Below are 17849 nucleotides of genomic sequence, written 5' to 3' on the forward strand. Positions count from 1 at the left end.
CAAAAAGACACCCATCCACATATAGCAGATAGCCAAACCAGTACTAAAACAGTTATTAGTCGAGGTAATGGTAAATTGAGAGTATATCGTCAAGACTGCACCCACTTCCAGCCTGCTCTCCTTCATACTTGTCTCTCCCATGCCACAGCCACTGCCCTCCCCCCGCCTACCAGCACAGCACAGGTAACTCCCTTTGTTAACTTTCTTCCTACAGCCACTGCCCTGCCCCCCACCTCCCAGCTCTCCCACCTCCTATTTAATGGAAGTTGCTGTGCGTCTGCACGGCTGGCGCGCCAAAGGCAAGCCCTCTGCGCCCATCCGCACCAGCATCCTCCTCTATCTCAACACCGGTAGATCATCTGCCTGCCACCAGGCATCCCCGACGAACACCATCGGACCCTTCACCTGCCGCAACTGCGCCTTCTCCTCCCTCCGAACCACTAACCTGCCAGTCACCTCGTGCAAAAACAACCGCAACCTCCTCAACACCCGCTCCGTCCGCAAGCACGCCGTCAAAATCTGAAACCTGCTCAACTCCACTTCCCTGGACGTTGCCTTCCTTACTGAAACCTGGCTGAACCCCACATCAATGCCGGACATCGCCATCCCCGACGGATAAAAGATCTCCCACAAGGATCGCAGCAACCGACCGGGAGGAGGCATCGCTATCGTCCACAAACACACCCTCCAAGTCACAACCAGCTCCGACTACCACTCACCAGGCTTGGAACACCTACACTTCAAGATCCAGGTCAGTCCCAACACTACCCTCCGTGGCACCCTCATCTACAGACCTCCCGGACCTCGTCCTGCCTTCTGTGACTCCATCACCAACCTCATCGCACCCCATGCCCTCCCTTCAACAGACTACATCCTCCTCAGTGACCTCAACTTCCACCTAGACAACTCCAATGACCACAACACTGCCAACCTTTTAGAAAACCTTGGAACCATTGCCCCCCAGCTACCTCCACAGATGCCAAATCCTCCGCCCGCAACCTCCACCACTGGCTCACAGACTGCGCCAACACCCTCGCCCCTCTCAAGAAACCGTCCAACCGCCAACAAGGCTAGTTGGTTCACCCCTGCCCACCAGGACTCCAAACGCCACTGCAGGCGATTGGAAAGGACCTGGAGATCCAGCAAGACCCCCTCAAATAAAACAGCCTACAAAGAAGCCATCACTAACCACCACCACCTCATCAAAACCACCAAGAAGACAGCCATCCAAGATAGAATCAATGCCAATGTCCACAACAGCAAGGAGCTGTTCACAGTCATCAAGGAATTCTCCAATCCCAACAGCAACACCAACGACATCCCGCCCTCCCAAGACCTCTGCAATAACCTTGCAATGTACTTCCACCACAAGATTGTCAACATCTATGACAGCTTCGCGCCCCAGAACTCACCCACCACCGCCTACCCACTAACTCCCACCGATACCTCACCCAAATACACCACCGCCTACCCCCCCCCCACTGACCATCTGGAGCCCCCTCACCACAGAGGACACCATTAGGATCATGAGATCGATCCACTCCGGAGCACCCTCGGACCCATGCCCACATCACATTTTCAACAAAGCGGGTGACACCATCGCCCCCGAGCTCTGCAGCACCATCAACTGCTCCATCGAAACTGGCACTTTCACGGATGACTGTAAGCACGCAGAATTAAAACCCCTACTAAAAACCCACAGGTGACCCCAATGATCCGAAGAACTACCGCCCAATCTCTTTGCTCCCCTTTGCGGCCAAAGTCATCGAGAATTCCATCAACGCGCAACTCGTTGACTACATTGAAGCCAACCACACCCTGGAACCCTCCCAATCCGGTTTCAGGAGCAACCACAGCACCGAGACCGCCCTCCTCGCCGCCACAGACGACATGCTCGCCCTACTCGATCGAGGAGAGACCGCCGCCCTCATTCTCCTAGACCTCTCAGCAGCATTCGACACTGTCTCCCACCTCACCCTCCGCAACCGACTACACAATGCCGGCATACGCGACAAAGCCCTGAAATGGATCACCTCCTTCCTCACCGGCAGAACCCAGAAAGTTAGACTCCCACCCTTTACCTCCAAGCCCACAGAAATCAGCTGTGGTGTACCCCAAGGCTCTTCTCTGAGCCCCACCCTATTCAACATCTACATGGCCCCTCTCTCCGCCATCGCCCAACGACACAACCTCAACATTGTCTCTTACGCTGACGACACCCATCTAATCATCTCACTCACCAGTGACCCCACCACCGCCAAGAGAAACGTCCACGAAGGGCTGACAGCAGTCGCCACCTGGCTGAACTACAACTGCCTAAAGCTGAACGCAGACAAGACTGAAGTCCTCCTCCTCGGTCCCACCACATCCGCGTGGAATAACTCCTGGTGGCCCACAGCCCTCGGACACCCTCCAACCCCAACCGACCATGCACAAAAACATAATTTATGCTTACCTGATAAATTCCTTTCTCCTGTAGTGTAGTCAGTCCACGGGTCATCCATTACTTATGGGATATTAACTCCTCCTTAACAGGAAGTGCAAGAGGATCACCCAAGCAGAGCTGCTATATAGCTCCTCCCCTCTACGTCACACCCAGTCATTCGACCGAAAACCAAACGAGAAAGGAGAAACTATAGGGTGCAGTGGTGACTGGAGTATAATTTAAAATTTAGACCTGCCATAAAAAACAGGGCGGGCCGTGGACTGACTACACTACAGGAGAAAGGAATTTATCAGGTAAGCATAAATTATGTTTTCTCCTGTTAAGTGTAGTCAGTCCACGGGTCATCCATTACTTATGGGATACCAATACCAAAGCTAAAGTACACGGATGACGGGAGGGACAGGCAGGATCTTTATACGGAAGGAACCACTGCCTGAAGAACCTTTCTCCCAAAAACAGCCTCAGAAGAAGCAAAAGTGTCAAATTTGGAAAATTTGGAAAAAGTATGAAGAGAAGACCAAGTTGCAGCCTTGCAAATCTGTTCAACAGAGGCCTCATTCTTAAAGGCCCACGTGGAAGCCACAGCTCTCGTAGAATGAGCTGTAATTCTTTCAGGAGGCTGCTGTCCAGCAGTCTCATAGGCTAAACGTATTATGCTACGAAGCCAAAAAGAGAGAGAGGTAGCAGATGCTCTTTGACCTCTCCTCTGTCCAGAATAAACGACAAACAGGGAAGAAGTTTGGCGAAAATCTTTAGTTGCCTGTAAATAAAATTTCAGGGCACGGACTACGTCTAGATTGTGCAGAAGTCGTTCCTTCTTTGAAGAAGAGTTAGGGCACAATGATGGAACAACAATCTCTTGATTGATATTCTTGTTAGTGACTACCTTAGGTAAGAACCCAGGTTTAGTACGCAGAACTACCTTGTCTGAATGAAAAATCAGATAAGGAGAATCACAATGTAAGGCCGATAACTCAGAGACTCTACGAGCCGAGGAAATAGCCATTAAAAACAGAACTTTCCAAGATAACAGCTTGATATCAATGGAATGAAGGGGTTCAAACGGAACACCCTGTAAAACGTTAAGAACTAAGTTTAAGCTCCACGGTGGAGCGACAGTCTTAAACACAGGCTTAATCCTGGCCAAAGCCTGACAAAAAGCCTGAACGTCTGGAACTTCTGACAGACGTTTGTGTAAAAGGATGGACAGAGCTGAGATCTGTCCCTTCAAAGAACTTGCAGATAAACCCTTTTCTAAACCTTCTTGTAGAAAAGACAATATCCTAGGAATCCTAACCTTACTCCATGAGTAATTCTTGGATTCGCACCAGTGTAAATATTTACGCCATATCTAATGGTAAATTTTCCTGGTAACAGGTTTCCTAGCCTGTATTAAGGTATCAATTACTGACTCCGAAAATCCACGCTTTGATAAAATCAAGCGTTCAATCTCCATGCAGTCAGCTTCAGAGAAATTAGATTTTGATGTTTGAAAGGACCCTGAATTAGAAAGTCCTGTCTCAGAGGCAGCGACCAAGGTGGACTGGATGACATGTCCACTAGATCTGCATACCAGGTCCTGCGTGGCCACGCAGGCGCTATTAGAATCACCGATGCTTTCTCCTGTTTGATTCTGGCAATCAAACGAGGAAGCATCGGGAAGGGTGGAAACACATAAGCCATCCTGAAGGTCCAAGGTGCTGTCAAAGCATCTATCAGGACCGCTCCCGGGTCCCTGGACCTGGACCCGTAACAAGGAAGCTTGGCGTTCTGGCGAGACGCCATGAGATCCATATCTGGTTTGCCCCAACGTCGAAGTATTTGGGCAAAGACCTCCGGATGAAGTTCCCACTCCCCCGGATGAAAAGTCTGGCGACTTAGGAAATCCGCCTCCCAGTTCTCCACGCCTGGGATGTGGATCGCTGACAGGTGGCAAGAGTGAGACTCTGCCCAGCGAATTATCTTTGATACTTCCATCATCGCTAGGGAACTCCTTGTCCCTCCCTGATGGTTGATGTAAGCCACAGTCGTGATGTTGTCCGACTGAAACCTGATGAACCTCAGAGTTGCTAACTGAGGCCAAGCCAGAAGGGCATTGAGAACTGCTCTCAATTCCAGAATGTTTATTGGAAGGAGACTCTCCTCCTGAGTCCATGATCCCTGAGCCTTCAGGGAATTCCAGACAGCGCCCCAACCTAGTAGGCTGGCGTCTGTTGTTACAATTGTCCAGTCTGGCCTGCTGAAGGGCATCCCCCTGGACAGATGTGGCCGAGAAAGCCACCATAGAAGAGAATCTCTGGTCTCTTGATCCAGATTCAGCATAGGGGACAAATCTGAGTAATCCCCATTCCACTGACTTAGCATGCACAATTGCAGCGGTCTGAGATGTAGGCGTGCAAAAGGTACTATGTCCATTGCCGCTACCATTAAGCCGATTACCTCCATGCATTGAGCCACTGACGGGTGTTGAATGGAATGAAGGACACGGCAAGTATTTAGAAGTTTTGTTAACCTGTCCTTTGTCAGGTAAATTTTCATTTCTACAGAATCTATAAGAGTCCCCAAGAAGGGAACTCTTGTGAGTGGTAAGAGAGAACTCTTCTCTTCGTTCACTTTCCACCCATGCGACCTTAGAAATGCCAGTACTAACTCTGTATGAGACTTGGCAGTTTGGAAGCTTGACGCTTGTATCAGAATGTCGTCTAGGTACGGAGCTACCGATATTCCTCGCGGTCTTAGTACCGCCAGAAGAGAGCCCAGAACCTTTGTAAAGATTCTTGGAGCCGTAGCCAACCCGAAGGGAAGAGCTACAAACTGGTAATGCCTGTCTAGGAAGGCAAACCTTAGATACCGGTAATGTTCCTTGTGAATCGGTATGTGAAGGTAGGCATCCTTTAAATCCACTGTGGTCATGTACTGACCTCTTTGGATCATGGGTAAGATTGTCCGAATAGTTTCCATTTTGAACGATGGAACTCTTAGGAATTTGTTTAGGATCTTTAAATCCAATATTGGTCTGAAGGTTCCCTCTTTTTTGGTTACCACAAACAGATTTGAGTAAAACCCTTGTCCGTGTTCCGACCGCGGAACTGGGTGGATCACTCCCATTAGTAAGAGGTCTTGTACACAGCATAGAAACGCCTCTTTCTTTATCTGGTTTGTTGACAACCTTGAAAGATGAAATCTCCCTTGTGGAGGAGAAGCTTTGAAGTCCAGAAGATATCCCTGAGATATGATCTCCAACGCCCAGGGATCCTGGACATCTCTTGCCCAAGCCTGGGCGAAGAGAGAGAGTCTGCCCCCCACTAGATCCGTTTCCGGATCGGGGGCCCTCACTTCATGCTGTCTTAGGGGCAGCAGCAGGTTTTCTGGCCTGCTTGCCCTTGTTCCAGGTCTGGTTAGGTTTCCAGCCTTGTCTGTAGCGAGCAACGGCTCCTTCCTGTTTTGGAGCAGAGGAAGTTGAAGCTGCTCCTGCCTTGAAGTTACGAAAGGCACGAAAATTAGACTGTCTAGCCCTTGGTTTGGCTCTGTCTTGAGGCAGTGCATGGCCTTTACCTCCCGTAATATCAGCGATAATTTCTTTCAAACCAGGCCCGAATAATGTCTGCCCCTTGAAAGGTATGTTAAGCAATTTAGATTTAGAAGTTACATCAGCTGACCAGGATTTTAGCCACAAGTTTAGTTAAATGTAGTACGGCATCAGAAATAAATGAATTAGCTAGCTTAAGGGTTTTAAGCTTGTGTGTAATCTCATCTAATGGAGCTGAGTCAAGGGTCTCTTCCAGAGACTCAAACCAAAATGCTGCCGCAGCCGTGACAGGCGCAATGCATGCAAGGGGTTGCAATATAAAACCTTGTTGAACAAACATTTTCTTAAGGTAACCCTCTAACTTTTTATCCATTGGATCTGAAAAGGCACAGCTATCCTCCACCGGGATAGTGGTACGCTTAGCTAAAGTAGAAACTGCTCCCTCCACCTTAGGGACCGTTTGCCATAAGTCCCGTGTGGTGGCGTCTATTGGAAACATTTTTCTGAATATAGGAGGGGGTGAGAAAGGCACACCGGGTCTATCCCACTCCTTAGTAACAATTTCAGTAAGTCTCTTAGGTATAGGAAAAACGTCAGTACTCATCGGTACCGCAAAATATTTATCCAACCTACACATTTTCTCTGGGATTGCAACTGTGTTACAATCATTCAGAGCCACTAACACCTCCCCTAGTAATACACAAAGGTTTTCCAGCTTAAACTTAAAATTTGAAATGTCTGAATCCAGTTTATTTGGATCAGATCCGTCACCCGCAGAATGAAGCTCTCCGTCCTCATGTTCTGCAAATTGTGACGCAGTATCAGACATGGCCCTAGCATTATCAGCGCACTCTGTTCTCACCCCAGAGTGATCTCGTTTACCCCTAAGTTCTGGCAATTTAGACAAAACTTCAGTCATAACATTAGCCATGTCTTGTAAAGTGATTTGTAATGGCCGCCCTGATGTACTTGGCGTTACAATATCACGCACCTCCTGAGCGGGAGATGCAGGTACTGACACGTGAGGCAAGTTAGTCGGCATAACTTCCCCCTCGTTGTCTGGTGAATGTTGCTTAACATGTACAGATTGGCTTTTATTTAAAGTAGCATCAATGCAATTAGTACATAAATTTCTATTGGGCTCCACCTTGGCTTTTAAACATATTGCACAAAGAGATTCCTCTGTGTCAGACATGTTTAAACAAACTAGCAATTAGACTAGCAAGCTTGGAAATACTTTTCAACTGAATTTACAAGCAATATGCAAAACGTTACTGTGCCTTTAAGAAGCACACAAAAAAACTGTCACTTTGATATAACAATGAACCGGTTTAGTTATAGCAATCAATTATTCATATGAAATGCATTAATTTAGCAAAGGATAGCACCCATTAGCAAATGGATTATTAACCCCTTAATACCAAAAACGATTGACAAATAAATACGTTTTTAATCACAGTCAAAGCACAGTCTCACAGGTCTGCTGTGAGTGATTACCTCCCTCAAACTAGTTTTGGAGACCCCTGAGCTCTGTAGAGACGTCCTGGATCATGCAGGGAGAATAAGGAAGACTGTGACTGAATTTTTAATGCGTAGTAAAAGCGCCAAAAATAGGCCCCTCCCACTCTTAGTACAGCAGTGGGGAAGCTCAGTAACTGATTTTATGCAAAATAAACGACAGCCAAGTGGAAAATAATGCCCATAAATTTTCACCAAGTACCTCAGAGGAAAAAAAAAAAAAAAAAAAAACGATTAACCTGACAGTAAACGTTTTAAATATATGAATAAGAATAAAAGCCTGTTGCTAGTCGCTATCACTGCAGAGAGGCTAGAGTTATATGTAAACAGTATTTTCTTAGTGGAGTGCCATTCCCCAGAAATACTTTGGTGCCAACATACATACATAACAGCCTGATACCAGTTGCTACTACTGCATTTAAGGCTGTACTTACATTATATCGGTATTAGCAGTATTTTCTTAGTCAATTCCATTCCTTAGAAAATAATATACTGCAACATACCTCTTTGCAGGTGAACCCTGCCCGCTGTCCCCTGTTCTGAAGTTACCTCGCTCCTCAGAATGGCCGAGAACAGCAAATGGATCTTAGTTACGTCCGCTAAGATCATACATAAACTCAGGTAGATTCTTCTTCTAATACTGCCTGAGAAGAAACAACACACTCCGGTGCTGTTTAAAATAACAAACTTTTGATTGAAGTAATAAAAAACTAATTTAATAACCACACTCCTCTCACACATCCTATCTATTAGTTAGGTGCAAGAGAATGACTGGGTGTGACGTAGAGGGGAGGAGCTATATAGCAGCTCTGCTTGGGTGATCCTCTTGCACTTCCTGTTAGGGAGGAGTTAATATCCCATAAGTAATGGATGACCCGTGGACTGACTACACTTAACAGGAGAAATCTAGGCATCATCCTGGACTCATCGCTCTCCATGGACCGGCAAATCAACGCCGTCTCTTCTGCATGCTTCCACACACTTCACCTGCTGCGAAAGATCTTCAAATGGATCCCAACCGAGACCAGGAAGACTGTCACTCACGCCCTCGTCAGCAGCCGACTGGATTATGGTAACGCACTCTACGCCGGCACCACCATCAAGCTCCAAAATAGACTACAGTGCATCCAGAACTCCTCGGCCAGACTAATCCTTGACATCCCTCGTCAATGCCACATCACCAAATACCTGCGGGACCTGCACTGGCTCCCCATCAACAAAAGAATAACCTTCAAGCTTCTCACCCACGCATTCAAGGCCCTCCACAACATCGGTCCCGAATACTTGAACCACCGCGTTACCTTGTACACCCCTGCAAGACAACTTCGATCGGCCAACAAAGCCCTCGCTGTCATCCCCCGCATCAGGAAAACCACAGCGGGAGGCAGATCCTTCTGTCACCTGGCTGCCAAGACTTGGAACACTCTCCCTCTGCACCTTAGACAAGTTACCGCCCTAACTAAGTTCAGAAAGAACCTCAAGACCTGGCTCTTCGACTGAACTGCAACTCTCAGCGCCTTGAGACCCTTACGGGTGAATAGCCGCGCTTTACAAGAACCCGATAGATAGATCTGAAAAGGGAGGTAGGAGATGAATCTCTACGACCGATAATAGAGAACCTATGAAATAGACCCCCGTTAGGGAAATCATCATATTCAAATAAGTGATACTCCCTTCACGTCCCTCTGACATTCGCTGTACTCTGAGAGGAATCGGGCTTCAACAATGCTGAGAAGCGCATATCAACGTAGAAATCTTAGCACAAACTTACTTCACCACCTCCATAGTAGGCAAAGTTTGTAAAACTGAATTGTGGGTGTGGTGAGGGGTGTATTTATAGGCATTTTGAGGTTTGGGAAACTTTGCCCCTCCTGGTAGGATTGTATATCCCATATGTCACTAGCTCATGGACTCTTGCCAATTACATGAAAGAAATGGGCCGGCATCTAAACTTACATTCTTGCAATTCAAATAAAGATACCAAGACAATGAAGAAAATTGAATAATAGGAGTAAATTAGAAAGTTGCTTAAAATTACATGCTCTATCTGAATCACGAAAGAAAAATTTTGGGTTCAGTGTCCCTTTAAGGGGGTTAAACAAATGTGAGAGAGATATACATGAAAAGAAAGACAGTAACAGGGAGGGAGAGACATGAAAAGAAAGACAGTAACAGGGAGGGAGAGACACAGAAAGAGGGTTGATTGAGAAAGACACTACAGAATTATTCTGCAAAGGTGTGAAACCAGAAATGCTACAGATTATAACCCCCTGTAAGGTCAAACTGTAAAACTCTACTTACTTGTTACTCTGGAACCATTTGCAGGAAAATCAAGTTTCAATTGACTGAGATTCTGCTTTCCTGTCCTTTCAATTGCTTCTTGAGTACGATTTATAGAAAGTACCGGTGATGTATTAGGATTTATTAGTTCGTGGTTTGATGGTTTTGTAGGCTTTTAAACGTGAGAGAAAAAAATAAAGTCAGCCATAGGAATAAAATGCTATGTATATAAAGCTGATCATATTCTCTAAGTAAATAATGTTTCATGTTTTAAAATTCTCTAAGTAAATAATGTTTCATGTTTTAAAGTTCTCTAAGTAAATAATGTTTCATGTTTTAAAGTCATCTCCCTTAACTTTGTGTTATGGGTAAGCAGGTATGCAGTTAAACATGTAAAATAAGCTGGTTGAAGAACAATACATACAGCAGAATTGCCTTATCAGCAAACTCACAAGACAATACAATAGCACTTACTCTGAACTTCAAATTAGTAGATCTTGCTTGCTTGTGCTCCAGAATGTGTGCATATAAAAAGACTGTGCACAATTTAATAATGGTAGTAAATCTGAAAGTTGTTTAAAACTGCATACTCTAGACGGGTTTCCGGAGGAGGAGCTTAACGCACGTTGGAAAGTGCTGGCTCAGAGAGCTCCAGTCCCTAAGCTACTGGCGGAGTTTCCCGCGCCCCACCCCAGATACCTGGGGTAGCTACCTGGACAGCTGGTTACACCGCTACCGGAACCAAGGCAGTGGAAAATCCATCCCACTGCGACAAGTAGAGAAAAGATTTATACCTGCTACACACTAACGTCTAATATAGGGCTCCTTCCCTATGTAATATTTTTTACACCTCTCCCTCCTCTCCCACCGGTGCTGCGAGAGAGGAGGTATGAGTAACATTTCTTTCAGCAATATTGTGAGAGACGCTACCAATATTTACTTTCAATAAACACCCTCTAAAGTGCAAGGGGGGAGGAAAAAGGACCTCAGACAACACTGGCCGGTATCCCCTGGCGATCTGCTTAAAACGCCTACAGAGGACTCCCAAGTGACTACTTGTAAAAACAAACACAGGGCTGACATACTGCCGAAAGCTGCAGCCAAGAAGAAAGCGGATGACGAGAAGGCCCGAAGCCTTGAACTTACAGCTTGGTCTGCTGAGGATATCATCCGAGGTCGGAGGCTTCCTAAGTGGGAGACGTGGCGGCCCTTCCGTGTTGTGACGCGCGTCACTTGGAGTAAAGCGGGCGGAGTCGACTCGGTACCGCTGTTCGAGATACCACCAGGCTTGTCTCTCCACTCTGTTCACCCGGAGCTACACTCTGTTTCCCCCTCCTCCTCTCCCACCGGTGCTGCGTGAGAGGAGGTTAGGGGTTTGTTTTTTGCAGCGGATCATATGTGAGTGATCATTGCCCCAGGCTGGGTTCCTCTCTTTGTGTTTCCCCTTGAAGGGGGAGAAAGCTCCTCGACCAGTTCCAAGTGCCCGGTTCGCTTGTTGCTGGGAGCTGATTCAACGAAAGAAGTACCGGTGCAGTTTCCTATGTGCACAGACCCTGAGGGATAAAGCTGCTGGGGAAGGTTCTTTCTTCCCTCTTGAACAGAACTAGACCTGCTGGAAGGTACTGTAACCAACTTAGCAAGTATATCTATTCAGGGACCCTATCATAGAAAATTTGCAAGGTGGCTCTACATAAGACACTCTCTGAGAAAGTAAAGTCTGTTTGGCCTTGCTATAATATAACATCTTAAACAAGGAGTGAAAGACACTTTGACAATGCAATATTTTGTTCTTCTCTTTTTATGTCTGAAATAATCTCACTTAAATATAAATTACTAGCTAGTAATGAATAGATTCTAGCCTAAACATTGCAATGCATATAATGGAATCTGCTTTATTTTTTGTTGTCTCTTTGATGCCTTTCTTCTGTTGGATGCAGGTATAGTCTAGTGTCAGCCCTATATAAATTGACAATTAAAGAGATAAAACTTGTCTTACAAGGGATTGCAACATATTGAAAATAAATGCATTTGATGTGGTGTTATACAACTCTTAGAGGTTAAAGTATTACATAATCTAGGGAGGTTATAGAGAAATTGTTGCTTTATATAGCTTTGAAACTAATTTCTTAAAAGAGAACTTATTGCTCTTTATACTTGGTGGGTTTTGATGTATACTAATCTATATTTTGTTGTTGAAGGGGTTAACAATATCAGCTAAACATATGCTTATGCTCTGTGTCAACTAAAGCCTGACATAGCTTGCTGGTAAAGCTGTACTAATCTAGATAAGGGGTGCAATAAGATAAGAAGAGCCTCAGGAGTAAGATATAAAGAGGCAGAGACATAGTTTTCAGAACTCTGACTTAATACTTAATTAGGTGAAATAACCTATGTATCTTCTTTCCTTATACTATATGTACATATAGTTATATGTCCTAAGGTATATTTTCTCTTTAACATCAGAGCTGAATTCAAATTAGAATAATTAGGATATGTTTGCTGGCGTTACTAATAATGCCTTCTTGTATTCTAAGCCGCTGATATTGAAATAGGGTGACTTTTGAAAGCCAGATTTACTACCCCTAGGTTTGGTCAATCGGCCTGACATAGTCCCGTGATTACATTATTCTCTGGACCTCGCATCCGTGGTTGGACTTCTTCACTTAAACTAACTATCACTGGTCTTTTCTTTTTTTTTTTCTCACCTCCCCTCCCCCCTCAGGTGAGGGGTCTTCCCCCCTCCTTTTTTTTTTTTTTTTCTTTCTCCCCTTCCTCACTTCATTGTCACTTACACATCCCCATCCTCACTTGTCTATTTGCGAACGCTTTTTTGCGCTTAAATACACAATCACGTCTATTTCTCCACCAATTTCACGTATCTTTATTGCAATCACTCTTTTTTCGTCCGTAATTTTGCATCTTTTAGCACATGGATAAATTCCTTCACGTTTCACCTAAGATCCTTTCTCCAGCCATGGCAGCGAGGCAGAGAGATAGAAAAATGAAAGGAAACCAAGAGACAGTCATGGATACACAAGCAGCTTTATTGAATATGCCAGGGGTACAAGAACCTATCAATATTCATAGTCTTGTTGCTAACATATCCGATGCGCTCTCTCCCAAATTTGAGGCTCTTAAAGCCGAAATCAAACAAGACCTCTGTTCTCTAACGCAGGAAGTCCGTCAATTCTCCAACAGGTTGCAGGAGGCCGAGCAAAGAGTCTCGGACCTAGAAGACCTAACAATAGCGCATAGTTCTAATCTTGAAGTTGTGAATACAAATTTACAAAAAATACAAAATAAGCTAGAAGACCTAGAAAATCGCGCTAGGAGAAATAATATAAGAATAATAGGTCTCCCAGAAGAACAGCAATATGATAATCTTGTCAACTTTGTATCAGAAACGTTGCCTAAAATCTTAAAATTGCCATCTACTTCATATCCTATTCTAGTGGAGAGAGCGCACAGGATAGGCTCACTGCGTATAGAGAATAAAGCTAGAACCAAGCCTAGGCCGGTTATAGCTAAACTGCTAAACTTCCAAGACAAGTTTACTTTACTTCAGTATTTTCGCAAGCAACAGCCAGTTAAAATTGGAGGTACTACAATCCTTATGTTTCAGGACTTTTCTGCTGAAACTGCAGCCAAAAGAAGGGAGCTTGCCCCTATCTGTACTAGGCTCATACAAAGAGGATATCAGGCAACTATAATATTCCCTCATAAACTAAAGGTTAAAATTAACGATACCGTACATTTTTTTGAAGAAGCCCATCTAGCTGAGAGTTTCTATAAAACACTGGACTCCTCGGTTTGATAATAATTGAATGTAATAATTAGGCCCTAGATATGGCAAAAATGTGGATTTTATTTATTTTTCTTTTTATGTTTAGGTTAGATGGGTCCTTGCTTGGACATAAAACTTCAGTGCTTAACTTCCCCCGGTGCGGAGAGGGCTTACATATCTTTTATTTATCTATATGTTATATATATTTTATTTATTTTTTTTTTATTTATTTTTTTTCTCCCCGCTCCCTCTCCCCTGCTTCTTACTTTTCTTTATATAGACAAAAATTTACATATAGATGAATACACGTAGTAATAAATGTAAAATAGTATCATGGAATGTGGGTGGCATAACCACTCCTATTAAAAGGAAGGCAATTCTCACTCAGCTCCAAAAAATTCAGACCGATATTGGTTTTATTCAAGAAACTCACCTATCAGTAGAAGAATCTTTAAAACTTAAAGCGGCATGGGTAAAGGAAATATATTTTGCACCCAGTGTGAAGAGAAAGAGGGGGGTAGCAATACTAATTGGGAAAAAAATTAACACTGAAGTGATACACTTTGAGGCCGATCCAGCGGGGAGATATGTCATGCTGAAGGTGAAGATTTCTCAGAAGATGTATACACTGTGCAATACATATGGCCCTAATGTATTTGACCCAAATTATTGGATCTCTCTCCAGTCTAAACTTTTAGCTTACACAGAAGGATGTCTGATTTTGGGAGGAGATTTTAATATGGCACCACAAAGCCCAATTGATAGGTTAAGGCGAGAGGTTAAACAGCTGAAACAAAAAAAAGATAATCTAGAGTGTAAAATGTTTAAAAGAATCATGCAAAATCTAGCGCTTCGAGATGTTTGGAGATATCAAAACCCCTCTATCCAGAGCTTTACTTGTCTCTCGAAGGCGCATAAAACACTCTCTAGAATTGATATATTCCTAATTGATGAACGTATGTTAATAAATGGGGTAAAATCAGATATAATGTCAATTCTCCTCTCAGATCACGCACCAATTGTGCTTGAATTTCAGCTTTCACATCCACGTCCCGCTGTATCACGCTTTTTTTTTCCCTACTATCTGAAGTCAGAGATAAAGTTCAAGAACTGGCTTGTAAATAAATATAAGGAATATGTACATTTCAATAAAGAATTTTTGAGCCGCCCTGAATTATTTTGGGATACAGCGAAGGCAGTAATGAGAGGGGAGATACTTTCATATAACATTGCTTTACAAAAAAAAATTAGATCCAGAGAAAAGGAGTCATGTCAATGTTTGACTAATACTTATAATCAATACCTGCTTGATAAAACACCATTAAACTGGGCAAAATATGTTAAAGCAAAAAATGAGAGAGATACCTTTGTACTGGCACAAGAATCACAAAGAGAATTAAGAATAGAGGCCAAGCTATATAGATATGGGAATAAATCGGGCAAGATGCTGGCCAAACTAATTAAAAATGAGAAAAAACTATCTGTAATAGATAAACTGCATGATAAAGGGCTACAGATCTTAAAACCAGAGGACATCTCAAATGCATTTTACGAATATTACCAGGAGTTGTATTCATTTAAAACAAGTGATGCACAGAAATCTTTGGACTTCTGGAGGGATATTAAACATCCCAAAATTACAACAGAGATGTCCAACAGTTTAAATGCTCCTATCTCTATAGAAGAAATAGAGAAAATAATATCTGAACTCTCTTTGAATAAAGCAGCAGGTCCAGACGGTCTTCCGAATGAATTTTATAAGATTTTGTCTAGTGAGGCTACCCCGCATCTATGCTCTCTTTTTAATACTTTTTTTATAAAAGGTAATTGTATCCCTTCTTCATTTTCTAGTTCATATACAACACTTATACTAAAGGGCGGAAAGGACCCTAACTGTAAAGAATCTTATAGACCAATCGCTTTGCTAAATTCTGATTATAAAATTCTCACTGCGATTTTAGCATCTCGACTTCAAGGGATCCTCTCAGAGATAATTCATACTGATCAATCAGGCTTTATAAATAATCGTAACTCGGCTGCAAAAATCAGAGAAGCACTATTGGTGACTGAATACTTTGAGGTTATGTCTAACTCAAATAACGGGGGAGAGGGCAAACCTGACCTTGCCATTATTTCTATCGACGCTGAAAAAGCCTTTGATTCTATATTTTATGATCACATTAAAACCTCATTAAGGCATTTTGGTATTGGGGGCAAATTTCTGGAATTTATTGAAAATTTATATAAACAGCCATCCACAAAATTGATAGTAAACAATACTATTTCTTCTTCTATCTTCTTAGGCAGAGGGACGAGACAGGGCTGTCCTCTCTCCCCGCTCTTATTTAATATCTCCATCGAGCCTTTGGCAATTAAAATTCGCCATCTTTTAGATGGTATAAAAATTCGTAACACTGAAATAAAAATCGGCCTCTATGCAGATGACCTGCTGCTTTACCTGGCAAATACTAAAGAAAACTTACCAAAACTCTTTCAGATTTTGGAACAATTCGGCTCATTTTCCGGATATAAAGTAAACATGGCTAAGTCGGAGTTATTTTGGTTGAGGAAAAATAGTACCTCTATACTGAAAACTCCCTTTCACCAAGTAATAGATTCTTTCAAATACTTAGGGATTTATATCCCGAAAAGAAGTTCAGACTTATATGCTTTGAATATCCCTCCGGTAATAAAAACGATCAAGGAAAAACTTTTGATTTGGCAAAAACTCCCAATATCACTCTCTGGAAGGATAGCCCTTTTTAAGATGGCCCTTCTCCCAAAATTATTGTACATACTCCAAAATACGCCGATAATTCTCCTAGGAAAGGATATTCGATCAATAAATACCTCTCTTACTCAATTCTTGTGGCAGAATAAAAGGTCAAAAATATCGCGTATGAAACTTTCAGTACCAAGAGAAAGTGGAGGCCTTGCTTTACCTGATATAAGGTTCTATAATTTTTCTTTCCTAGCTCGTAATGTAGTAGACTGGATTTCGTCTAATAACTATGTACTAAATAATGATCTCGAGTCTAGTGTTTGCTATCCATATTCTTTGGTCGCGTTAACACATTTAGAACCAAAAGAAATTCCAGCGGAAATCAAAAGATTTAAAACTATTCTTAACCCACTCAAAGCTTGGCATAAAATATCATCTATTCTATCAATTAATAAAAGAGCATCACATTTCTTACCTATAATAGGTAACCCCATTTTCCAAGCAGGCTTGGATTCGCAGGTCTTTAGAAAATGGCATACAGCTGGATTAACAAAGGTATCTCAAATTATAGACATAGAAGGGAAATATATTAAAACATTTCAGAACTTAAAAATGGATTTTGATCTGTCCAACAAGGACTTTTTTGCATATTTGCAATTAAGACACTTTGCTCAAGACCTAATCAGAAAAACAGGCTGGGAATGGGGATTGGGTATAATGGAAAATTGGTTGGTCCTAACAAAAAATGGCCATATGTCGATTGCGCCGTGTTACTATCTTCTGAGTATAAGCAAAGGAACTTCGGTATTGGCAAACCTGGTTACTTATTGGAATCTATTAATCCCACAGAGTAACATTGAAACAAATATTATTCAATTATCAATTAAGAAAATTACTCAAACAACATTGTCTGCAACCTGGAGAGAGGCACATGTCAAACTCTTACATGGGGCATATTTTACCCCTAAGAGAGGTATTAAATGTGTCAATAGTGGGTTTAATAAGTGCCCTAAATGCTCGCTTCAGGCAGCCGATTTAATTCACATGTTTTGGTACTGTCCAAGGATTAACAATCTTTGGGCCAAAGTTGAATATTGGCTCAAAAATGTGTTAAAGATAGCATGTCCTTCATTAACATTGTATCAGATAATATTCTGTCTAAAAAAAGAACCTGGTAGACTAGATAATGAAAGAATAGTAATTTCTACTATCCTCGCTACCAGATATTTAATTTGTAAAAAGTGGAAAAAACATGCAATTCCAAGCATCTCTGAGATCAAAAATTGCTTGAAAAAGCAATGCATCTTAGAACAGAGAGATACGGATATAAATAATGACCAGGATATCAAAAGATTTTTTGATAAATGGGCAGTCTTTTTAAGAATATTCTCTGTGGTAGAAATGAATCATATAATTTTTCCTTTTAGGAATACAGAAATTGTTCTGTTAAGGAACTGGTAGATATTGAGAAGAAAGGGAGCAGTGGTAGAAGTGGCTTTTTTTTTTTTTTTTTTTTAATTTTTTTTTTTATATTTTTTTTTATTATTATGGCTAGGTTGAATTGTTTCTC

At 42.7% G+C, this 17849-nt stretch overlaps 1 protein-coding gene across 1 annotated transcript in view; it reads right to left on the minus strand.

The window, feature by feature from the left end:
- Positions 1 to 17849, minus strand: part of NEDD1 (NEDD1 gamma-tubulin ring complex targeting factor) — a 361264-nt gene that overhangs the window by 194002 nt on the left and 149413 nt on the right. Inside the window, exon 12 of the mRNA XM_053719245.1 lies at positions 9795 to 9945. Coding sequence (XP_053575220.1) covers positions 9795 to 9945 — 151 coding nt within the window. The remainder of the gene's footprint in view (positions 1 to 9794; positions 9946 to 17849) is intronic.

The sequence above is a fragment of the Bombina bombina genome, chromosome 6 (assembly GCF_027579735.1).
Source record: "Bombina bombina isolate aBomBom1 chromosome 6, aBomBom1.pri, whole genome shotgun sequence".
Lineage (NCBI taxonomy): Eukaryota > Metazoa > Chordata > Amphibia > Anura > Bombinatoridae > Bombina > Bombina bombina.